Source organism: Crocuta crocuta, unplaced genomic scaffold (assembly GCF_008692635.1).
Source record: "Crocuta crocuta isolate KB4526 unplaced genomic scaffold, BGI_CrCroc_1.0 scaffold118, whole genome shotgun sequence".
Taxonomy (NCBI): domain Eukaryota; kingdom Metazoa; phylum Chordata; class Mammalia; order Carnivora; family Hyaenidae; genus Crocuta; species Crocuta crocuta.
Genome location: NW_027551558.1, coordinates 16,673,234 through 16,699,315, shown reverse-complemented (window position 1 = coordinate 16,699,315; position 26,082 = coordinate 16,673,234). Strand labels below are relative to the sequence as shown.

The window sequence follows — 26,082 nt, the reverse complement described above, 5'->3', positions numbered from 1 at the left end:
GCTCAATCCTAGGACCATAAGATTATGACCTGAGCTGAGATCAAGAGTCCAACGCTTAACCGACTGAACTACCCAGGCACTCCATTAACTCATGGTTTCAGTGGGAACTAAAGATATTCATAGAATGATTAATTGGTGGGTTTTTTTTGTTTGTTTATTTTGTTTTGCTTTCCCATCAATTAGCTATGCCTTATTGAATATTTGCTTCCTCATTGTATATCTCTGATTTTCCCATTTGAAACAAACCCAAACACAAACCAAAGTTAAAAGGCTAATGTGATTTACCTCTGCAAAAAATTGTAATATTGTTACTAAATTAAAGGAAATCTTTTGAAAAATATAAATAGACAAGTTTTTTTTTTTTAAAGTCCAAAAAATATTTTATTTCTATGACTATTCATAAAGAGTTAAAATACTTGGGGTTCCTGAGTGGCTTAGTTGGTTGAGCATCTAATTTTTGATTTCCCCTCAGATCAAGATCTCACAGTCATGAGATTGAGCCCCATGTCAGGCTCTGAGCTGAGTGTGGAGCCTGCTTGGGATTCTTTCTTTTTCTTCTGCCCCACTTCCCCACATGTGCTCATTCTCTCTCTCTCTCAAAAAAAAAAAAAAAAATTTTAAATACTTCAAGTTGTGGAATTACCATTATTCTAATGGCTATTAGTATGTACTGATAGTGTTTATACATAATTTAAAATTATGTATGAGACACCTGGGTGGCTCAGTAGGTTAACTTGCCAACCCTTGATTTCAGCTCAGGTTGTGATTTCACAATTGGTGAGGTGGAGCCTGGCATAGGGCTCTATGCTGACTGCATGGAACCTGCCTGGGATTCTCTCTCTCCTCTCTCTGCTTCTCCCTTGCGCGTGCACTCTCTCTCTCTCTCTCTCTCTCAAAATAAACATTTAAAATATCCTATTCATTAAAAAATAAGTAAATAAAATTATGTTATATGAAGTGAAATTAATAATAAATTTTTAAAATGCCTTGAATAAGAGGAAGAGAAGGGATTGATACTTATTGATCATCTACTATATACTGGTATCATCAATTTTATGTATGTTATCTTGTTTAACTCTCACCACTTCAATTAAGTTTGTTTGATTATTTTCATTCAGGGAGAGAATTTGAACATAGACTTCATTTGCCTCTACAGCCCCAGGCTTTCTCCCCTGTGTCTCCACGGTCAACACTCACAACTTAGAATAGTTTGTGTGGACCTTGTGGAATCACATATACAAGTGATTAAGAGCCAACCACCTCTTTTTAGAAAGCATAATAGCGTTTGAGATCCTCTTAAATTTTGACGTTTCCCTTTTATTTGGAATTTGCTTTTAGCCAATTTGACTTTCATATTTTTCTTTTTACTTTATCTGTTTTATGTATAGATGAATGCATTTCCCAACTAAATGATGTATTGCTGGTAATGACCAAGAAGAAACTTCTAGGTATGTTTTCCAAAGACTTTACTGGAAGACTGTAGGCAAACCTCAACATATATACAAAGTCCTGTTTTCAGCTCTCATTTTCTTTATATGTTCATTAGTGTGTTCCTGGTTCTGTCTTCTTCTTCCCCTCTGTGAAAGAGTAATTATTTTTTCTAGCATTTCTTACTCTTTTAAGGCTATAAGGCAATATATAAGGCTTGAAGGCTATATATTAGGCTTTTTAAGGCTTGTGATTTTTTTCCATAATATTTTGGCTTATTTCTCATCATAAAACATTCAAACAATGTACCTACTAAGAAGAGAACTATTGAAAAGAAGAAAATAGCTTAGAGAGTTTTTCTTCCTAACCTCTGCTTACCATGACTCTTTTTATTGGTTAAATTTTAGCTAAATATATTTTATGATGATATTTTATTTCAAAATTTACCCAGTTTAAGAAACATTCATGTAAAAATGCATTCCTGAAAATGTTTATTAAACCATTATTACTCTTTTCTCCTTTCAAAACTCTCAGTTGTCTGTAATTTCACAAACAGAGAAAAAATTATATGTAAAACACACAGAAAAGGATATAGGTAAAACTACGTTCTTAAGGGTGTGGTGGTTGACTATATATTTTGCATGCTTTTCCTAAACCTTTAACAACTGCCAGGTAACTTAATTTGACTTTGCATTTATTTCATAAATTACTCATTATATTCCTGGTGTTCCTGTAGTGTCACCAAAACTTCTGTAAATAATTAAGAAATTGTAGTGCAATACATTTTTGTCCCTCCTTAGATTCCAAAACCCATAAATGGGTGTTGCATCAGTTTTTCTTAGGACAATAATTTTTTCTTTGTGTGCTATCTATGCATTCCAAAAGTATATCAGAAAATTCAAAGTTTTACTAATCCTTTGATAACTATCTGAAACATATATCCAATTACATATCAAAACAAAGATAGTTTATTACAAAATGGAACCCTGAAGTAAAAATGGATCAATAGCTATAGCTCATTGTAGTGTCTAAGGTGGTAATTGAGACACCAGAGAGAAAATTTTAAATAGTTATGACATTTTAAGCAATATTTAAAGGCATTGGGCTTAGGTACTAGGAATATATGTGTGATTACGGGTGCCCTGGTCACTCCTTTTATGGAGTTTATATTCTGTACAGATGTGTATAAGGTCAGACTACAATGTAGAATGAACAACACTAATGATAACATATATAAAACTCAGATGTAGGTACAGAAGTCCTCCCAAAGAGAGAAATAAGACAGCTGAGGTGAGATTTGAATATGCCTAGGAATTAACTAAGGGAACAGAAGGTAAAAGAGAAAGAGAGTATGCAAGAAGACACTGTGCCTCATTTGAAGAGCTGAAAATAGTTTTAGAATTCATGGCACAGAGAGGAAAAAATGGTGAAAGTGACTTAATGCAGTCTACAAACTAAGCTGTGCAAGTCTTGTAAGCTCTGTTAAAGGGCATGCAACTTACCTTTTGACTGGACAATAGAGTTACGAGAACAGGAAATAGTATAAGATTATAATTTTAGAAAAGACTGCTGTGACTACAAAGGTAGGTCTTGGGTGGAAAGCAGGACTGGAAATAAGTGACTGTGCACCCACATTAAGGCCCGTGACTGCCAATAGATGGACACATATTTGGAAGAGTGTTAACTTCCTCTGTATCTAGAAATGCAATGAAAACTGGATTTGTTCTTGAGAAATAAGGGGAGGCCTAGAATTGAGTGATTAAGATATGGGTAGGCTAATTGTTGAATTGAAATGGAAAGAATGAGAAACAGAAATGAAAAAGGAGAGCACACGGTGAAGCCCAGAGGAAGATGTAGGTTGTAGATCCAGTTAACAGAGTCATCAGAGGAACGAGGAGTGGCCAAATGAACATACCATCGTCAATAAATTGGCTAATTTTTGCAAAAAAAAAAAAAAAAAATGTAGGCAGACACGCATACTCTAGTTACTATTCAGTATTGTTTATCTTTTGATGCAAGATTCATTAAGTTTTACCATCCTCTAAAATTAATACCTCTCAGGGCTTTACCCATTCCTTTAATTTTTGTTTCCATGCTTACAAACCCCACTTCCTTCTAATCCATACTTCCAGTTATCTTGATGTAAGACGAGTACTTCTCTAAATGGGTGAAGAAGTGTTTTCACCCAGTTAGTGATAGCCCTTTAATGTCAGATAATACATCACAATTTATAGATGAAGGGAAAAAATAACAGCAAAGTGCTGTTCTCCTGAAATTTCATTTTAACAAATGTTTATTTATAAAATCATGTACTTTAAAGTTACTTTCAGGAAACTTAATTTTCCAAAATATTCATAAGTTTAAAATAGGTATATTGCCATGTAATAAAATATCAACTAAGTCAGTGACACGCCCAAAGAAAATACAAAATACTGTCAAGATGGAGAGAGAAGAGCTGTAGAGCAACCAAAGACAGAAATAACCTGTATTGAAAGCAAATATTTATTCAGTGGCTGTTGAGTCTTTTTTAGGCTCTGCATGTTTCTTTTGTTTTCTTACCCAGAATCTATTTTATTTCATTATTTTATTTTTATTTTTATTTCTAGAGTGAGAGAGCATGAGTGGGAAGATGGGGAGAGGGAGGAGGGGGAGAGAGAGAGAGAGAGAGAGAGAGAATGAGAATGAGAATGAGAATGAGAATCCCAAGCAGGCTCCATGCTCAGTGCAGAGCCCAGTGCAGGGCTTTATCTCATGACTCTGGGATCCTGACCCAAACCGAAATCAAAAGTCAGATGCTCAATCCATTTAGCTACCCAGGGGCCCGACATCATTCCATTCTTAGCACAGAAAAAACACTTCAGAAATTATATTTAATCGTCTCTTATATGTGATGTAAAATTTCTGATGAACTGTCTACTTTTTTTCTCTTTTTATTACATTTATAGAGAATTCTTTTGTCTGGCCTATTTGGGTCACTTTATTCCTTAGTGTGCAGAAGAGAGTTTTAGATTCATAACAAAACTCTTTATATGTACTGGAAAATGAATGTGTTTTTCTTATGTAGAGAAACATATGTAAAGTTATTTTAACAAATTCATCATTATAGGAGTCTCTTACTTTGTATTTTGAAACACAAAAGCAGTGGTGTTCTACAGCAAATAAGTCAAAACCTTCACAATATGAAGTTAGATTTTATTTTCTAGGGAGATATGTCAGTTGATGAAAAGAGTACTTTCCTAGAAACACTACATTTTAATAGTGCTTCTAATTGTGTCTTAAAAAGTTTTTTAGTGTATTGTGTCAGACAACATTTAAGAAATGTCATTAAATGTAAAATTTTATTTTTTCATATCAAGAATCAAATAAGACTTCTGCCTGCATTAAACAGCATGAATGGGAGATAGTTTATTTTTTATGTTTGCTATGCCTAAATTTTTGATAAAGTTTGAATATTCTGAGAGCATTATTTGCAAAAAAAGGAGAAAGTATGCCTAACTGATGTCCCTTTAAAGGAGCTTACTAAAACTGGTGTAGGAGATCAAAGCCTAAGTGATTCATTCAGTACAATTTTAATAAATGTGTGTGTCTGTTTTTATTTTAAGTACAGTATGGTGTAATAATAAAATTAAGTTTGCAGATAAAAGACTTGCAGATGCTCTTTTATCAAATTGCTGTTTTGGAAAGCCACCAACAAAATGATATTCTAAGTTTGACTTTTGCTCTGGCTTGCATTTGAACTCTTACTCATTAAAGTCCTAGCAACACAGTGCCTTTTCTAGGAAACCGACTTCTCCTTTTCTTTGTTTGCCTTCATTAAATCTACCATTGTGCATATGTGGTTGGCACCATATGGAGGCAGCAAACTTGACTTGAGCTTTACTCTGTTTAGCACACAAAGCATCCATTCAGTCCTGAGGATATGCTAAAAGAAAACACAAAACCTACTCATCCACTCATCCACTAAAGATCTTATAGTCCTCTGTAACCCTCATACTTTCCAGTGTTTCTTTGGCTGTAATCTCCTGTGTCCTTGCAAGTTCCAACTATATTGTTCTCTGCCTTACTTTCAAATTATAATTTGTGCCTGGCCGCACATATAAGTTTGTCCTGTGTCTGTTATGGAAGCAGAAAAATGGGGCAGTAATTAATCATGGCCACTATATGTTTTCCATCATTTTTCATCTTTTGTAAGCAATGACCATTATTTTTGGTATTTAATTTTTGACTTGGAATTAATGAGGCAAATTGAGTTACTGAAGTAAAGTAGAGTTTTTCCTAAAGTATTAATTTGTAGTATTAAAATTAAGGAAATTAGAAATTTAAAAACAAAAACACCTTGTTTTTCATATTTCTGTTTCCTCATTGTTTCCATCCTATCGTAGGCATCTAGTCCTCAAACGTAGGGGGAGGACTATTTCCTGAATCCTTTCATCTGTTTCCAAAAATGGTTGTGTTATATCTTTTCATCTTACTGTTTTTGACTATAGAATAGTAATGATATAAGCAACCTCAGAGATTGTAGGGATTTCATGAAATAATTTGTTCTCTCAAAAATTATTTTCTTAGCTCTTGCTACATTTTGTGTACTCTTGTAGATGCTGAGCCATATAAGGACAAAGCCCTGCTCCTGCAGGTCTGGTCAGATGGTAAGGCAGGTGATGAAGAAAAATCAGTAGTGTTATTACATGATGTATTCTGATGTCAGGAAACAGCAAGTGGTGTGAAGAAAATGAAACAGCAAGTGCATAGAGATTGGTTAAGGGGCATTTTGATTTTAGGTGGGGTGATCATGTCAGGCCGTCTGAGAAGGCGACACCTGAGTAAACACAAGAAAGGAGCATGCAGTTCTGAGGTAAAATGCCGTATTGCACATGCAGCAGGTCTGAGGTGGAAGTGTGCTTGAATACTCAGGGAGAACATGGAGGCCAGAGTGATTGAACACGCTGAGCACAACAGAGACTGAGAGAGATTGGCATGGTAACTGGGAGCCAGATTATGTTGGATTTGATAGTCCACAACATGAACATAAATTGTCATTCTAAATGCAACAAGACACCTATGAAGTATTGGAAAAGGGGGATGGCATTGTTTCTGTTCCAGCCACTCCAGAGAGAATACTGGTAGGGGCTTAAGACAGGCAGTAGAGGAACCATCCTGTTGACCAGATGTGATGATGGACTGTGGAGAAGGTGTGAAGAATCGGTCTATGTTAGTACACATTTCGAAAGCACAGGGACAGACTTTGCTGATGGTTTGTACAGTAGGGTGGGAGTAAAAGAACATAATCAGAGATGACTCAAAAATGATTGACCAGAGTATCTGGATGACTGCTGGGGCCATTTTCTGAAAGGAGGAACTCTGGGGAAGGAGCCCTGAGTGCTGTGCTTGCCACATAAGAGATTTCAGGAAGTGCAGCTTCTTTTCCCTCTTACTCGGCTGTGATCTCCCAGCCCCATACAAACAGACTCTCTCCCAGTGACCTTTTATTCCAGACTAAGCTCAGGGAAGGCAAGGGCCATATCTGTCTACTGAGTATGCCACATAATAGGAACTCGATAAATATTTACTGAAGAAAACAATGAATAAGTGAGAATGATTATAGTGGAACAAAAAAGATAACCCGGATTAAAGAATTGCCATGTGGTGTTTGCCTTTCTTCTTCAACTCTGGGTCCTTTGCTAGCAAATTGCACAAAGGAGTAATACCAGTGAGGGGATCTACAGTCATGCTGGCAAAATGGGTTAGGGTTCTTTGGGTTTAAGCATTTGGAAGCATACTTTGCTGCAACAGCTAAGTTCTTGCTGTAAGCCTATTTTGCAGAGTATATTTTCAACAAGATAATAGTATGTTAGTCATTTTTACCTTTAATTTTCTGGGAATCCTTTGCTCTCGTCACCTTATTCAGACACATTTTTGTATAATATTCTAAGAACTGTAGTTTCTAACACTGGGCTATCTACATTTCATTCATTTCTTAATTCATTTTACAAATATATATTGTATTGATAGTGTACTATGTGTGGGAAAGAAGGTCCTTGTTTTGAAGGAGATCCCCCTGTGGTAGTTTATGTATTATACAGAAGTTTGTAAAATACTTTGAAATACCAGAAATCTTCCTACAGGATATTAAAATATGTTTCTGTCATCAGTACCACTTTACTGTAGATTTATTTTCTCATCGTAACATTAATAGTTTTTTAATGGAGCATTTAAATATGTGGCAGCCACGTTCTAAATACGCTATATACACATCCTGATGCAATCGTATACTTAATAACATTTATCTAAGTTGTGTCCAGCCAAAGTTCCTTTTTGAAAATCTATTGGAGTCCAACATGGTAAGAGGTGAATGCAGTCCATTATCTCCGAAGTAGTAAAACAATATGATTCATGCATAAATGAATGCAAATCCTTTTGGTATGTCCATTAATGTAAAAGGCAATTTGAATGAGAGAGATTTTCCTGGGATGCTACAGGAGAAATGGCTCCTGCCTGTCAGCCTCCTGTTTGCAGAGGCATTCAGGTTAGCCCTAGAGGGCTTACCCTTGGAATGAGGGCATTCATTTAAATGCAGCTGAAATATATCTGACTTACTGTTTTCTCTGTGCATGTGTATGGGTGAGTAACAATTTACTGCGTATCAGTATTGCTTGTGTCTAATAAACTTACTGGGTTTTTTGGAAAAAATGCCTGATTTAAAATGTTTGTATTATAGTTAATGGGCAGGATTACATAAGGAAGGGATGAAGTAGCATGGGAATTTTCATCAAGTGGAAAGATTCCCTAGTGTAAATATAAACAGCTTTTGGTCTGTCTTCCTTTGGCTGCTATTAATGATGACCCTGCTTCTATTTTCCAAACTAGACTTGGCCTTTTTGGAAAGTACATTTTCTTCTGGTCCTCCCTTTTGATTTCATCTCTTCTAAAAATTCAAAAATCTTCATAGCACTCCATAATAAAAATACATGTAAGTGCGTAAACAATCCATGTTTTATTTAAGAAATTGTGTTCATTATAGGTTTGTCTTCAGAAATACTTCTCAGGTTGTCTAAATTAAAGTGTTTACCATTTATATATTAAAACTGGGAGATATTTCCCTGGAGAAAAGTTTGTTCCCCAAATTAAAAAAAAACTGTTAAAAAAACTGTATTTAAAGAAATTGTGATGAATTGCTATGCACAATATACAAACTTAATGACTTATTTCATATGTTTTGTTGCAACTTTTTAAATTTCATGATCCATAAAAAAAAGGAGAAAGTCCTCATGAATTCATTTCTCTTCAGTGCAACCTACAAGGTAGGTAATTATAACTGAGATGGAGAAACTCCATTTCTGTACTAGCCCAATTATAATGCTCACTCTCTACTTTTGTGAGTTTGGTAAATTCTTGATAATGGGAAGAATTTAAATATCAAGGGAATCTGTGAAAGGTGGGCTTTAACTGGAAGATATTATCAAAGGAGCTTAGACTGACTGGTTCCTTGCTGAGTCCTGGCTCAGCCAGTTAGTTACCTAGAACTTGGCTTTTGTACAAGGCTTAAGCACAATTTCCCCATCTATGAGATGGGGGATTTTCCCTGGGCAATTTCTGAGATTTTGTTTTTCTACCTCTAGAATCCTGAAGCTCTTGGTTTGATGAAGGCCAGAAGCCAGGTTAATGCTTATCTGGGATGTGAAATGAAGTTTTGTGGTTTTTATTCCAGGGCTGTTTTCCATTATCACTACTATATTTGACATTAATTAAATATGTGAAAAATAAATACATATGTACATGTAAGCACAAATATATCCATGCATACAAGACTTAAGCTGGTTTGAACTAGTCTTCTGCTTACACTACATGATTCAGCTTGTTAGGCAAGAGGCCTAAATTCAGCCCGCCTTCTCTTACCTCACCCCGGTTCACCAATTTCCATCTAGGCTTTCCTGGAAGAAGTTGTGAGATGATGGTTTCCTTCAAGCTAATATTCTTTAGGCGGAGTACATACACAGTTGTAGCATTGTGCCATAAAAATACAAATTAAAAAAAAGTTAAAAAATAAAAAAAAAACAAAAAATAAAAGTAAAAAAAAAAATGTTACCACCATTTTCCTCCCACATACTGCCCATTTATCATCTTTCCAGAGAAGTGATTGTTTTATTTTAGTTACAGGACCTTAGTATTTCTAAGATACCTGCTTGTAGAACGTATTCACTATTTATTGTCAAAGTCATATATGTGTGTATATGTATATCCACATACCCGAGACTCCCTTCTCTAATAGCCTTATTAAAGAATTGTGTATAGACTTAGAAGAACATAACCTATTTAAATGCTTATCTACCAAAATCATCTGAATTTTTTAGAAAGCTGAAGTTACTACCTCTAAGGTCCCTTCCTACAGTGAGAGACTGGACCAGGATGACAGCGAGGAGATGAAAGCATGTAGGGCTTTATAGCAGCTGAGGCCTTTGCTTAGTCACACAAGAATTATTGCTGTGAATCTCTGAGCTGGCCTACTCTATATAAAGCCAGGACATGTCTACAGAGGCATTTTTTCTTGACTGAAAGATAAACTACCAGATGTGATGCAGAGTTTATTTAAAATCTAGTGGCCCCTTCCAAGATTCTCTCATTTTCAAATGTAGTCTCTCAGGTGTAGGCCCCTCTGAACTCTTAACTTTTCTCTGTCATTGACTGATGTTGTGACACTGGGGTAGTCATTATTCCTCTCTGTGTCTCAGTGTTTTCATCTGGAAAGCTAGAAGGTGGGACCAAATGACCTTTGTGATCCTTTTCACCTTGACAATTCATTATTTCCCTGATTGGACCCTTTTATCAGCCCTTAAAGCAATGTAGCTGTCCCCCAAATTGATAATAAGTGACATATTGATTGATAGATGAGGCCTCAGTAAATGCTCCCATTGATGTATTCCTTTTCCCATGATTATTTGTATTCAAGATTATTACTCTATATTTATCTTGAACTGAGTGCAAATACTTTTCTTCAAGCTTGAGTGACTTTAACTTAAAACTGAAAATCATATTGAGAAGGAATTTTGAAGAAAAGAATAAAAAGCCTGTATAGCTGCATAACTGTTCATATTTAGTTACCAAGTAAGGTGCAGGTTTTTTGCATCATGTGCTTGCTGTAGCTTTCATGGGGTTAATTTTGCAGTTGGTGTCCCTTGTATGTAATCTAAAACCCTATTTTAAATTTATGCTTTTTAAAAACTCAGATGTGGGTGCGCCTGGGTGGCTTAGTCGGTTAAGCGTCCGACTTTCACTTGGGTCATGATCTCACGGTTCGTGGGTTCGAGTCCCGCGTCGGGCTCTGTGCTGACTGCCAGCTCAGAGCCTGGAGCCTGTTTCAGAGTCTGACTCCCTCTCTCTCTGACCCTCCCCTGCTCATGCTGTCTCTCTCTCTCTCCTAAAAATAAATAAAACATTAAAAAAAATAAATAAAAAATAAAAACTCAGATGTGTATATTATATTGTAACTTACATTATAACATTGGTAATTATCTGTTGATATTTATTAAGCATTTTCTGGATTCATGACACTCACCTAATGCATTTTCCAGCAGTGAACTGCATCTAAATTAGTCATATTCCTATGGAAGGGAATTTGAGAATTCTTTCTCTGAATATGATGAGGTTTGTCACAGAATAGATGCAAGCTTAGGTCTTTGGCTTACTCTTTCTTCTTTGCCTCTCTGGTTGTGTACCTTTTCCCTGTAGAGGAAAATCTTGATAAACTCTGAAAATGTGGGGATCTGTGCAGACCTGAATGCTTTTGACTAGAGATCAGTACAGTTGGGAACTTGAGTTTAGGTTTTCTCCGTATTTTAGTGTATACTTTTTTTCTTATGAATGTGTTCCTTGAAGGACAGAAGATAAAATACAGCTGACATTTAGCCTCAATGTAGTTTATTAAATATGTGTGTGTTTATGGGCATGTTTATTAGTGAAACTTAGTACTTAAGAGTACATATTCTAAATCTAAAATGCCTAGGTCCAAGTCTATGACAACAATCAGATTATCAGTCTTCTCATCTAGGCAAGGGGACAGTGACAGTTCCTATCTTGAAACAAGGCAGTAAATGATGAATGTGGAATGCTTCTAACTGCGTCTAGTACAAAGAACATTGTAAACAAAACCTAAAACTTGTTTGTTAGATTTTGTTGTGTACCCTGGGAACCAAAATGGGTGTTCTGGAAAGATGAGTTAGAATAGTGAGTATAGGAATATAGAGAGGTGTTCAAGGGTAAAATATGCACCAGTTAAATAACAAATACTTGTGAGGTACTCAGGGTTTCCCTTTTCAACGTGACAGTGGATGGCTTTCCTCATGCCAGTGGAGGGCTTAGATAGACCAGAGAAGGAAGTTCTGGATAAAATTATTGTTGTGAAGAATCCTTTGCAAATAGTGATTGAGAAGCTTACTGTGAATTGTAAGATGGTCTATGGAACTATCTTTGTAGTGTGGAAACTAAAATTGTCCTAGCATTCCACCTACATAGCATTTTACAGGAATGAAGCACATTTTATCATGAACTATAAGCGTGCAGACAACTTTTATGACACCTTTTTTTTTTTGTTCTTTATGGCAAGGAATTCAGGTGATGGTCTGAAAAATTAAAAGAATGATGATAAGTTGTAGAATTAAGCCTTGATTAATAGAATAAAGTTAGATTGAAACACAGATTCAGCCACCGAGTAATAAAGGGAAGGTTTGAAGGACTGAAGTAATGAAATATAAAAGAACAAATCTAAGGATCAAAGGGAGCTGCAAATAAAAGATAAGGAAGCAACTTAGTACTGCATTTTTTATGTGATAAAAATTTTGAGGGTAGTTTGTGTGGTGGGAAGAGCTGTACATTCATCATATAAATGTGCATATGATGTACATTATTTGGGCTTCCATTGTCATTTAGTGAGATCAAAGAATTAGGACATCTTTATGTTGTCTTCCAATCTAATTACCCTGAAATTAGTTTTCCTTGTAAACAATAGGTAACTATTTTCTCCCATAACTATCATTTACCTTTCCTTATTAAAGGTACTAATTCCTATTAATACTTTTTTTTTCCCCCTCCCTGCTCCTTGTATGTCCTCTGTTTTGGAGTTTCTTGTATGTGTTATTTTAGAGGTCATTAGAGAGGGCTTCATTTATGTAGTTTTTGATCATAAAAAATCAGTTATTAGGGTGCTTGAGTGGCTCAGTCGGTTAAGTGTCCGACTTCAGCTCAGGTCATGATCTCACGGTTCGTGGGTTCGAGCCCCATGTCGGGCTCTGTGCTGACAGCTAGCTCAGAGCCTGGAGCCTGTTTCAGATTCTGTGTCTCCCTCTCTCTCTGGTCCTCCCCTGCTCATGCTGTCTCTCTCTTTCTCTCTCTCAGAAATAAATAAAACAAAAAAGTTTTACAGTTATTCTGTAAATTCATGCACTTCGTAAATTTTGTTTTATACCGTTGTACCTATACGCTTGGCAAAAACTTCCAAAGATATTTATTTGCAGTTAACCTATATGTTATGTTTTCTTATAGTCCATACTTTTTTAAATCTTCCCCAGAAACTGTTCTGGCCCTGTGCTTCTAAAGAAACATGAATAGTTTCTAGGCTATATGAAAAAGAAAAGCAATAGTAAGAAAGAACAAGAAACAGACTGAGTCGTTCCTAGATGAGTACACCAAACACAAAGAGATTGAAGGAGAGGCAAAGTATATTGAATTTCTTTCTCATTAAACCAGCTTCCTGATTTTCATTATATCTTCTCCTTAATCCTCTGGGGCCTCCTTGATTTCTTTCAGGTCTAGCCGACAGCTTATTTTTATAATAGGCAGCATTCTGGCTCTAGTGAGCTGTGCCTTTGATAAGCACTAAGCCTATTTTGGGGCCCTCAGATTCACTGATGTGCTAGGTGTGGTTTCCTATTGTATGCCTACTGTGTGCTAGGTAATGATGGAGTTGGCCTTTTAAAGTTGTATTGTGCATAGCTAAAGAAATATTTGAGGACAGAATGTTTATATTTAAATCCTTTCTATTGCTGGCTATCTGTGTGACCTTGTACAAGGTTATTTGAGTTCTAAAAGCCTCTGTTTTCTGTAAAATGCAGTTAGTGTTTATATCTAAATCACTAGTTGGCTAGGAATAAAATAAATCATATGTTATTTTAGCACTCAAACGCATTAGCACTAGTTACATTAGCTTGTATTTGGAGAATGTGTGTGTGTGTGTGTGTGTGTGTGTGTGTGTGTATAATATGAAACAAAACAGTAATATTGATGGGTACCAGCATCCATCCTCGGTGCCTTCTCATTGGAGGCCATTGGGTACTCATTGGTCATTATTTGGTTGAAGGATCAGATTCAGATATTGAGCAGTTTCTGGTTTTAAGTATATAGAATGAAAGCTGACATCTTGGTGAGAACTTTGTCAATAGAAATAGCAGTCAAGTTTATTAATTTTCTCTTTCTCTTTCCTTCTCACTCTCCCACAATTGATTTGGTGATAGTTCTTCATGAAGACTGAGAGAAAACAGGTTGGGTTCTGAAGTATTATCCTACCTTCTTTTGGACTAAATCTTAGGTGTTTAGACTAAAAGATTCATGCATTCACATTCTTGATACAGACTTTTCCTTTTGAGCCACTTATGATGTAAATAAAAGTAGATAAAATGTCTGGAGAGTAGTGACAGAAATTCCAGAGCAGCCACCAGATGGGCAAGCATTTCAAGTGGAATCCTTTATTGAAACTGAAGTTACAAGAATGAAATTAAGAATAAAAAGTTTGTATTGTATTGGTGTCTTTCAATACTTTGTATTGTAAAAGCTATTTTTTATCTCAGAAGAATGTGTCCCTTGAATCCATTCTTGAGACTTTAGAGAAGCTGTTTTTTTTTTTTTTTGAAATTTAGTATATAGTAATGCCAAACTATTTTTTAGTCTTGTTTTCCAAGTCTTTCTCCTTTTTCATTGACGTGTGGAGAGGGCTTGCAAGAATTAACGAGAACTAGAAAGAAAAGGCAAAGCATTAATATAGGAGTGAAGATATTTTGAAAGACAATGTGTTCTGCTGATAGTTTATTAATAAGCTGTTGTAATAATATCATAGTTTTGAATGGATTATAAGAACACCCAGAAGAAAGTGTTTGCCTAGGCCTCTTATTACAGTCAGTTCACCATTCTCGCAAGTATCTATGCCAGTGAGATGCTATAGCTGGATTTTTGTTTTCACCCTTAGGGGTAACTTATTTAGGAGGTACTTTTTCAGAAAGTGAGAGAGAAGGTCAAAAGGAATATCACATTCCTTATATTGTTTAAAAATTACAAATATTTGTGTATGTCTTGGTGAGTCTTACTTAATTCTCACATTCAGTAAGTGTGTGACCTAAGGATTTATTTCCCCACTTCTGCGGAGAAAAATGAAACAGAGAAGCTTAAAGCTTACTAGGACAACAAACAACCTGCTGTTTCTTTGAGAGAAAAAACGAAGTCTGTCTCAGTCACTAATGTATTTCCAGGTTCTAATATGGCACACACAGCAGATGGTCAGGAAGTATTTTGCTGAATGAATGTATGAATACATGAAGAAAAGAGTAAATAAATACATGAATGATCATAGATCCAGAACACAGAGCCAGTTCTTTTGGATGCCCCAAAGTGCATATTTCCCTACTACTATTCTCTTCTGTCTCCATTTATACATATCCCAGAGAAGAAGTCGAGGATTTGAGAAATGTTGAGGTGTCATCCTAGGCAAGATTGTTCTTTATGTCATTGTCAGCACCTTGGGCAGCATGTGAGTATGTAGTCTGGGATAGAGCCTGTGGGAGAAAAACAAAGTTAGCCAGGTGTTGTCTTATTAAGAGTTGGGAGAGCAGAAATCATTTTTTAAATAGGATCCAATGAAGAATGCGGGTCCAAATGTAAATTAGAAAAGTATTAAGAATGGAGAGGAGAAATAAGAGAAGTAGAAGGCTGTGTCTTTACTTGATGACATAATCAAAAAACGTTAAGCCCTGCAGATCCCCCTCAATACAAGGCAGAACAATGTTTCCATTAACTATTCTTCCTTCATAAGGCAAGAGGCAAAGAAGTCAAGAGAACATTTAAAATGTTCACTATAAGGGCACGTGGGTGGCTCAGTCGGTTAGGCAGCCGACTTAGGTCATGAGCCGGCTCAGGTCATGATCTCACGGTTTGTAGATTTGAGCCCCATGTCGGGCTCTGTGCTGACAGCTAGCTCAGAGTCTGGAGCCTGTTTCAGATCCTGTGTCTCCCTCTCTCTCTCTGACCCTCCCCTGGTTGCACTGTCTCTCTCTCTCAGAAACTTAAAAAAAAATGTTCACTATATATCTATGGATTTATATACCTCTCTCTCTATGTATAGATCTATCTATATACATTTATATTTAGAGAGAGAGGCAGAGAGTGAATCTTAAGCAGACTCCACACCCAGCACAAAGCCGGACATGGGGCTTGATCTCACAACCGTGAGATCATGACTTGAACGGAAATCAAGAGTTGGATACTCAACTAACTGAGCCATCCATGTGCTTTATGCATATTTTTTGAAACTGGATTTAAAAAGTGTTTGTAAGAAGAATTGAGGATATTGCAAATAAAACTTCACATATTTCAAAATATTCTGGTTTTAAAATGCTTCTTACGGACCATCCCTCCAAGCAGGAAAAATTAACATATTTTTATAATATCTTAAAAACACTGAGTTAAAAAAAGAGAGAGAATTCTGTGAGGACCTAAGTTCCTGAGTTTTGAGAAAAAGAAAAATAAGTGAAAGAGAGAAGAAAAAGTAAAAAAATAAGATAATGAAATTAAAAGACAAGAAAGGAGGGTATTATGAATAGGGAGAGATAGGAAACTGGGGCAACAGAAATATTAATGAAAATAATCTGTGTGTGATGAGTGCTTACCATTTACCAGCCGCTGTGGTGAGAATTTGTATGGATAACCTAATTTAATACTCCTAACAACCTAGTGGAGTAGATACTATTGCTGCTTCCATTTTTCAGAAGAGAGAACTTATGTTTTAGGCAGGATACATAATTTAGGCAACTTCACATAGTTGATAAATGAGAGAAAAAACATTTGCAAATAAGGTACAGCTGTTGCTTAAGCTTGAGCTATGATTCCCTGCATGGTCCTTTTTGGAAAAATACTTGGCTACTTCATTGAATTATCAATTATCTCAGTGAATTATATCTCAATACCTGCCATGGCTGTATTGGTTTATAGACCATACGAATAATACAGAATTAAACAGGGGAGGGGATATGGAGTTCACCTTCTCTCTCGGTTTGGTGTAAAGCTAGTATACAGTGACACTCATTTTCCAGAGAATCTTCTCTTTGGTAAGTACCTTTTGACTTGGCATTTTTGGTGGTCCACTTTGTCACAGTAATGAAAGCCATGAAACCGTATTGTTTCTTTGGGTAGAAAATAAATACAAATAGTTTCTGTGAAAAGAAATCTGTATCCTTTCAATCTGGGTACTTTACCAGATAAGTTATTAAATGGAAACCAATGCCATAAAAAAGAGAGGAATGAGGAATTAGGCTGATTTAGGTATGCTGCTAGAACATTCATCAATGTTGCAAGTTATGTATAAGGAATAGATGGCACTCATGCGGCTTGTATCTATCAGCTGAATATTAGAGGTATGACTGACCCTTACAGAAGAATCCATATCCTATACATCACTGCTGCATCAGAACTATCTCAATTCCCTGGATAGACTTGAGTAACATGTGAAGATTTTAGTAGTAGGTATCCAGGTTTAGATGTATAGATTTTCTGAATTGAATAGAATATTGAGATGTTGGCCTCTAAAATAAATCCTTTTTGATTGCTTACAAAGGATACTTGCTAAGGAAGCATTGGAGTGAAGTCTAAAAAAGTAAGTCTGTATTTTGTAGTGCTCCTTTTCTGCAGCTCCCACAAACTAGACAGGGACCAATTGGGTTTAATGGTGTTTGGCTTGAATAGCTCTACTTAGCTAGCCATTAATCCCCAAAGAAATGCCCAGATTCTAAATTTTTATTGATTCATTGATAAGCTCTTCCAACAAAGCCAACAGCAGATGTTCCAAAATAACTCAGGACATATGCATTCTCTCTCAGAAGCTACCTTAAGTGTATTCATACAAATTGAATGTAGAGTAGGAAGATACTTCAGTGGTCATGAAAACTGGACTTTGGGGTCTTTCCCTAGTTATGTTGCATGTTTCCTAAAATATACATATGATAGGCTCAAATGGGATAATCTACTTGTTCATTATTTTGTTCTAAGTTTGTAACAGGATCTTCTGAAAGCATCGATTGTTCAAAATATGTTACCACCTGGGTGGCTCAGTGGGTTGGGCGTCCGACTTCAGCTCAGGTCATGATCTCACAGCGTGAGTTCAAGCCCCGTGTTAAGCTCTGTGCTGACAGCTCAAAGCCTGGACTCTGCTTCATAGCCTGTGTTTCTCTCTCTCTCTCTGCCCCTTCCCTGCTTTGTCTTTCTGTTTCACTCTCAAAAATAAATAAACATTAAAACAAAAACAGCAACACCAAAATATGTTACCACAAATTCCACTTGACAATGGGGGCAAAAGAACACACATTTCACAAGTAATATATTAACCTGAGATTGAGTCCATGTATAGGGGAAAGAATATTTGGAATGAAAAAATGGGGACCATGCCTTAAAAGCCACATAGATTTGTGGGGTGGAATTCTTTTAATCCTTTGTATGCTGATGAATGTACTAACTTAAATAGGAAGTTCTTATAATTTTGCTTGTAAATTGTTTATGTGATAATAATCATCATATGAAGAACTATTTGTTCATATTTCAGTCACACAAGGATGCATATTTACATCAAGTACCAGATTACAACAACTACCAGATAGCTCTGGTGGAGATTCTCCCAATTTATTATTACATTAACAGTATTAAAGGTTTTGTTTACAGCACCTCACCAAGACAAAATATCGTCATGTTTTGCTTGTCTCAATCTGATGAAGAGAAAAGTGTGCTATTTTAATTTCTATTTCCCTACTCACTGGTGAGGTAGCCCTCCTCTTTACATTTATATTGGCCATTTTTATTTACTCTTTTCTCCAGTAATTTTTGTTTGTATCTTTGCTAATTTTTCTTTTGGAGTTGTAACATATTCTATATATTCTGGATATTGATATTTTGTCCACAATATTGGGAGCATCTATGTTTCCCAGGCTTCACATTGGCTTTTTAAACTTTCTGTTGTCTTTTCTAACCTTAGAAATGAGTTTACATATCAACAAATACTTCAATATTTGTCTTTATGGCTTTGAATTGTATCTCTTGCTTAGCACAGCCTCCTATATCCCAATTCTTTAGTATTTTCTGCTAAAATTTTCTTTTTGCTTTTTTACATTTAACTCCCTTTTTTCTTGCACTACCTTGTATTCCATATTTTTCTCTTCCTTGGATTTTTTTTTCCATTACTGGAGCAGAACCTCAATTAATTCTTTCAGAGTAGGTTTGATATGAAAACTTCTGAATGCTTGCAGATGTAAAAAAAAAATGTATTTTGAATTTTGCCTAAGTACAAGATTCTAGATTCAAAGTTAGACATTTCAGGCCATCTCTCCATAGTTTTCTGCTAACCAGGGCTGAAAATGAGAAGGTTGATTTTTCCTTCTAACATGGGTAATTGTTATTCTTTTTCTCTGGAAGCTTCTTGGATTTTCATCAGAAAGCTTCAAAATAAAAACATATTCTTCTGTTCCTTATAAATGTTCTCAAAATTTATCAAGATATCCAAGTATGAGTATTTTATGTTTGCCATCATTGGATGAACCTCTAAATCAAACATGTGTCCTCATTTTGGGGAGATTTATTTTGCTATATGTATTCTGTCTATTCTACCTGGAAATTTAATTAGATGAATCTGAGAACTTGGTTAACTAATCTCCATGTCTGTTAAAGTTTTCTCCATTTATTCATTCCACCTATTTGATATTTTGCATTGTTTTCTGGAAGTCCTCCTCAGCTCAGTCTTCCAGTTTAGTAATTTGAGTTGTAGCTGTGTACAGTCTTTTGCTATAGTTTTTATTTCAAAAGTCATATACTTATTTTCTAAGATTTCTACTTTTGGAATTCTGAGAAAGATTTCTTTTGTTTCTTCAAATTTATACTTATATTTATTATATTTGTTTTTATATCTTCTATTTTCTCCACTGTAAATTCTTCTTTTAGTGAGATTGGTACCTCTCTTTCATAATGTTGATATTCTTCAAATATCTAGTGCTGTTTAGTTTTCTGTTTATCCTTGTGTTTGAAAATGCCTCTTGCAGATATTGGTGATACTAATAGTCTATATGTTGAGTATTTAGAAAAGCAGTAAGCTCTACTGGTTAAGGAATTGAGTCTTGGAGCCAGATAGACCTGGGTTTGAACTCACGTTCACAACTTAATAGCTATAACCATGGAAAAGTTGTGTAACTCCTTTCTCAGTTTTTTTTCACTTATTATTATCATCATATATCATTTTTTCATTTATTATATCATATCCTGTCATATCATCATATCTACCTGATGAAGTTAAGGATTTAGTAAGAGGACACACATATAGTTAGTGCAATACCTAAAATGTGGTAAGCTCAATAAATATTGTTAAAGATGATGATGTAGTGAAAGCGGTGGTTGTGGAGGAGGAGGAGGAAGAGAAGGAGCTGGAAAAGGAGTTGTTGCTATTACAGGACCAGGTGTATTAGTAGCTTGTCTTTAAGACAAGTAGCCAGTATCCCTACATGCACATCCTCAGTGAGGACATTTACTGCCTTGTCTAGAAGCAAATTCATTGCTGTGCAGTGCTCTTTCTTCCATAACATAAGACAGGAAGAATAGAGGGACTCTTGGCTGAGGTGCCTGAAATGCACTTCCTAGTTGGAGCTTCCTTCACTCCCAGTTTTATAATGTTTTGCACCATGTGTATTTTAGTCTGTGGTAATCTCTGTATTTACTTAATTCAGTTTTGTTCTGTTTTCTATTTTTAAGGTAGCCCTCAAAATCTGTCATCTGTTGCTGCCTCTCTCTTTTATATTCTGGTACTCTTTTGGGTCTTTTAAAAGGATATTTTCTGTCATTTCATGAATCTGGAACAGAAAAGAAAATAGACAGGTGTTAAATCTGCAATCTCAGTCAAATCTCCTGGTAACTGTATATAACCAAATTTTGTATCATAATTAATATATTATAACATAATATTATATAACTAAGGAATTCTTAAGTCTATTAAGTATAAAGGGAATAGATTTTATTGAGATATAAATTAAATCTGAGATGTAGTATAATCGCATTACCTCTTAAGCTGTTTATCTTTTTAAATACTCTTTTTAAAAAATATTTAATTATTTTGAGAGAAGCAGGGGGCAGAGAAAGAGAGGGAGTGAGAGGGGGAATCCCAAGCAGGCCCCGTACTATGAGTGCAGGGCCCGATGTGGGGCTTGATCTAATGAACCATGACATCATGACCTAAGCTGAAATCAGGAGTCATAAGCTTAACTGACTAAGCCATCCAGGCACCCCTATCTTTTTAATTTCTCTTAATGCTATTCAGTTAATTTGTTGATATTCACTAAAGAAATGTCCTTGTACCCAAGTACATTTTGGTTAAAATAAGAGCACACTGTATTGCCTTTATCAATGTTAAAGATGCAAGCCCATTTACTTTTAACTTCTAACACATACGTTCACATTTGGTGGGAACTTAAAAAATATATAATTTAGAAATAGCCATTCTTTCTTGTCCCAGTTAGAGCCTTCAGCCTATGACTCAGCAGGAAAAATCAAGATTGTTTCTCTTTATATGCCTTTTTTTTCTAGGAATTTAAGACATTGTATGTAGTAGGCAAATATAATAGGCAAGTGTATGTACCATAGACTAGTAAAAAGTGGCACTTTTTCTTTTTCTGTAAAGAGTCAGGTAATGAATACTGTAGGCATTTTTGGCCATGTGCATTCTATGTTGCATATCCTTCTTTGTTTTATTAGTCTTTAAACATTTAAGACTGGTTCTTAGCTGTAGGGTCATGCAAAATCAGTTCTAGACAGGATTATAGAGAAGACCCTCAACTGTGGCTCTTTTTGCACTTCTCTAGTGACCATTTCCTATTGGGGATCTATTAATCTATTAATCTTTACTAGGGATTTCCATTAATCCCTACATGTTAATAGGTCAGTTTGAATAGAAGGGTCTTTGATGCGGTGAAGGCCAGGATAGTGGTTCCATAAAACTTTATTCATGAATGGTAGCCATGACTATGTTTCTGCACACCTGTCATTGTAATCAAAGCCTTTTCATAATGAATATAGCTCATTTTATATTTTTCAGATGTATTAAGATGAACTGTCATTATAAAACTGGTAAATAGTTTCACCTGTCAGCAGTCTGTCAGTGTTGATTATCTTTGCCCAATTTATAATTTATTTCTAACTATAGTTTTTAAAAAGAACATTCAGAGTTTATGTTTTTTTTTTTGTTTCTATCCTGATCTTCAGAGTTGAAGTTTGGAAATAGTTCTTTAAACAAATAGAGATTTTTCAGACTTTGTTCCAGCTTTGTTAGTAACTAGATAATGTCGATCCACTGAACTATATAGGGAGTTTTATGTAGAAGAGATATATCCATTGGTTTTAAGATATTTGTGTAATAATTAAAAGGGAGCATGGAAGTCATCATAAACATTTTTTTTAAGTTTATTCATTTTGACAGGAGTCAGGGGAAAGGTAGGGAGGGAGAGAGAAAATCTCAAGCAGGTTCCATGCTCAGCACGGAGCCTGATGCAGGACTCCATCTCACAACTGTGTGATCATGACATGATCACAAATCAAAAGTCATATGCTTGACAGACTGAGCCAGCCAGGTATCCCATCATAAAATTTATGTTCATGAACAAGATCCTTTCTAGCAGATAAAAGGAGACATTATATTCCATTTAAATGGACAGATTCTTATTGTATATACATATACTTACATTTTCCATGTTTTGGAATTTTCATAGTTATTTCTATAAGGGAAAGTGCCTGAATTTTATATATAGGCAAATAAATGGGGAGCCTTCCCTTTAGAGGATCAACAGATATTAATAATTTGTTTATTATCCTCTGAGGAGGTCCCTAGAACATTAGGAAATACAAATGCCAGTAGGTTATCATTATAAGCAAAAGCTAAGACAAGCTACTGGGTACCCCAAGTACCATGGGCACCATACTTTTTGTTAGACACCCACAGAAAATGATCATTGAAGTGTTCCTTGAAACAGGAAAGAAACTCTGAGTTTGAGAAGCACCCCATAGTGGCCCTGGAAAAAGAAAGAAGTTTCTCTTTAGGAAAAAGTGATAGGTATTTCTCACATCTCTCAATATAAAAAGTAGCTTCCATCTTCCCTCTCTGGGGAGGAAATCTTAGAGACATTAATTTAAGAACATTTAATTGGACTTAATTAAGTGGCCAAAAGCAGAAACCAAGATATCATACTCTATCTAGACTAATAATCAGGAAATGTTCTGTGATTTGGGAGTGTGAACTTCTGATCTAACAGATTTGGAGTGAATTTGGATTGGAAAAGATGACTTTCCTAATTTAGTGAATATAAAGACTTACATATAAAACTCTCTGATCAACAGATCATTGGTTAAAGGAGAAAAAAATGAATGAAAAAATGTGTGAATAAGTTAGAGAAAAATACAAACAGTTGATAACTCTCAGAAAGCTTCAGAAGATTATGTTTACAAACCATAAAAGACCAAATTCATTAGGCAAAATGAGAAAGTATGATGAGAATTTTGAATTTGCATCATATTATTGGTGGATGGCTTAAATAATATGTGCATATTAAAGTGATCAAGTTGATATTAAAAGCATTGACAAATTTATGTTTATATTTTTCTAGTTTCAACATCAGTCTAGTCAAAAAGCAAGTTTTATAAGTTTGAGTGTGAAAGGGAAAAATCAGATGACATGCTGAATGACCAATCTTGATGCCTTTGGGTTTAAGAATGCTCCTACTTGTTTCTGGAAAGGTGAAGTTCAGGTAAAATTTGATAATTACTCATTGACTGTTATTGATGAAGCACTTTATAAATGTAATACGCCATCTTAGTATTAGCAACATCAAAGCTTTTTTGATGGCAGGTTAGAATCATTCTTAGCTTATATTCAGAGTAGGGATCCAGTGAACTCCAAATTAACTATTGGTGAGTTGCAAAAACAGAATGGTTTCAGTGTATGAATTGCTCCTTTAAAATAGGTTTTTCATTAACAAAACTACTAATAGCAGAGTTGTCTAAAGTAATTTATTCTTGGAGCCTTATAAATAGAGTTGATTTGTCCTTCAGATTTTTTGTTTGTTTGTTTTTGGCAATTGAAAAATATCACTATAAAGAAATAGCTTTAAGCTAATCATTGTTAGAAAACAGTTGAACTACCAACTTGGAAGTTGGCAGGCTAAATTATAAGAAAAAATGTATATGATTTTATTTTTTTCCATGGCTTTTTGCCTGTTTAATACGTATTTCAAGGCTTTTGTTTCTTTTTTTAATGTTTACTTATTTTTGAGAGAGAGAGAGACAGAAAGAGAGAGAGCAGAGGAGGGGCAGAGACAGGGAGTGACACACACACAGAATCTGAAACAGGCTTCAGGCTCTGAGCTGTCAGCACAGAGCCCAATGTGGGGTTTCAACCCACAAACCATGAGATAATGACCTGAGCTGAGGTTAGACACTTGACCAGCTGAGTTACCCAGGTGCCCCTTGTTTGTTTGTGTGTGTCTTATAGTTTACCCCTTCATCCAGGATGAAATTGAAGTTGACTCTATAACTTGTCAAGATGAATGATGGGTGCTTACATGTCTTTTGGGGTTCTAGGATTTAAAGAGTGCATGCCAATTATTTTCATGGCCCCTTTTATTCTCTCCTTTAAAAATGTATCTGAATTTATTCCTATTAATATCATTGAACCATTGTTAAAAATCTTTAATCCACTATTCATGTCTGTAGATCTCACACACACACACATTCACACACATACACACACACATACACACACACATCCACAGACACTCATTCTTTATCTAAATAATTATTAAGCTCTGGACTTAAAAAATTCCTGTTACTAGGAGAAAAACCATACTCAACTGTAGAATCCCCCCCCCTTTTTTTTGATGAGGGTTGCTTCCTTTTCTAATTTCTGAGCCAAAATCTGGAAAAGGCATTCATTTCAACTCATGGATTTATTTGCAGGCTGTTCCTTTGGTTAGGAATTTGAATCAGTTCATGGTCAATGGATAAATGACAAAAATATAACCCATAATTTAAAAAACACTATTAACAGATAATACACATGACTAAAGAGACTTACACAATGAAGAAATTGGGTAGGTTTCTTACAATATAGGAAAATAAGCATTTCAGAATCTGGTTTGCCTTTCTGGTGTTCCCTGCCTCTAGAGAATGGTTTAGACTTTACATTAGATGATCACGTAAAATATTTCTGTAATCACTGTTTGAAATATAAGTTGGTGCTGCATACATTGCATTTTAATGCCATACCATGCCTCTGTACTTAGAAGAAGTAACAAGTATTTAGGGAAATCTGTTAAATAGGAGAGCAGGAAACATTGAGATTTATATAGAAATTCTTCTACCACAGGTAATCTTTCTGCATAAAGACCTGTAGGAAAAAATGTACAGAAAGTGCAGTCTATGTTAAAATAAATACATTTGTAGCCAAATGCAAGGAAATGCTTTAGGGGATAGTTTTAGTAATTGATACTTTCACATGTAGCAATTTTATTGTGCTCTATTATTGTGATATTTAACATAGTATATTACCATCTGTGGATTTTCTTGTTTGAATTAAAAATCCCTCCTTTCTTTCATGCATTTATTTACTCCTATCTTCTAAGTTTGCTTCATAATAAAAGTTGGTTTTATTAAATGAGTAGCATCTCACAATGATGCTCATTACCATCATAATTACCAGCACAATTCCTAATCAGTTAATATTTGTCACTTATTCAGAAGATGAAAAGTAAAGATCAAAGCTCTTCTACAGATTATAGAAAGCAGCATTTCAGAATTTCACTCAACTATAGTAAAACCATGTGAACAATAGAAAAACAAAGAAGATAATATGCACAACTAGCTTATAGTAGAGTTTTGGCTTGTTTGTGTTGTGGGCTACTAATATTTTTCCAATTACATTTAGCAATTTTACTGTATTATTTATTTACAGAGGACAAACGGATTGCTTAAAATATTTGGCTTCTAGTCATGGGACAAGTTTTTGTTAAAATCAGGACAAGCAGATGTTTGAAACCAGTGTTTATGCTTTATCCCCCTTTTCAGGAAAATAAATATACTTAAGGTTGATGAAGAAGTGATACATAGAAAATATAGAATAATTCAAGTCCGGGATGACATTGTTTACCGAGTAGCTTCTCATGGCCTAAATAGTGTCCTTCCTTGTGAGCGCTTGTGTAGTGTACTCAGTGAAAATCCATGAGATTTTAAGGATTGAGTAAGATTTACTACCAGATGTAGCCAAATATGGAGTTAGCCTGTGTGACTTGGTCCATAATTTTGTGCATAGAAGGTATATACTTTTTTTTAATGTTT

The 26,082-nt window shown here is 35.2% G+C and overlaps 1 protein-coding gene across 6 annotated transcripts in view; it reads left to right on the top strand.

Annotated features, from left to right (window-relative positions):
- The window catches only part of NRXN1 (neurexin 1), a 1,134,059-nt gene that overhangs the window by 19,492 nt on the left and 1,088,485 nt on the right, over positions 1-26,082 (top strand). The window contains exons 3-4 of one of the 6 annotated variants that reach the window (XM_077749166.1): positions 3,798-3,809; positions 6,105-6,118. The exons of the other annotated variants lie outside the window; for them this stretch is intronic. Of the exons in view, the coding sequence (XP_077605292.1) occupies positions 3,798-3,809; positions 6,105-6,118 (26 nt within the window). The remainder of the gene's footprint in view (positions 1-3,797; positions 3,810-6,104; positions 6,119-26,082) is intronic. 6 annotated transcript variants of the gene reach the window in all.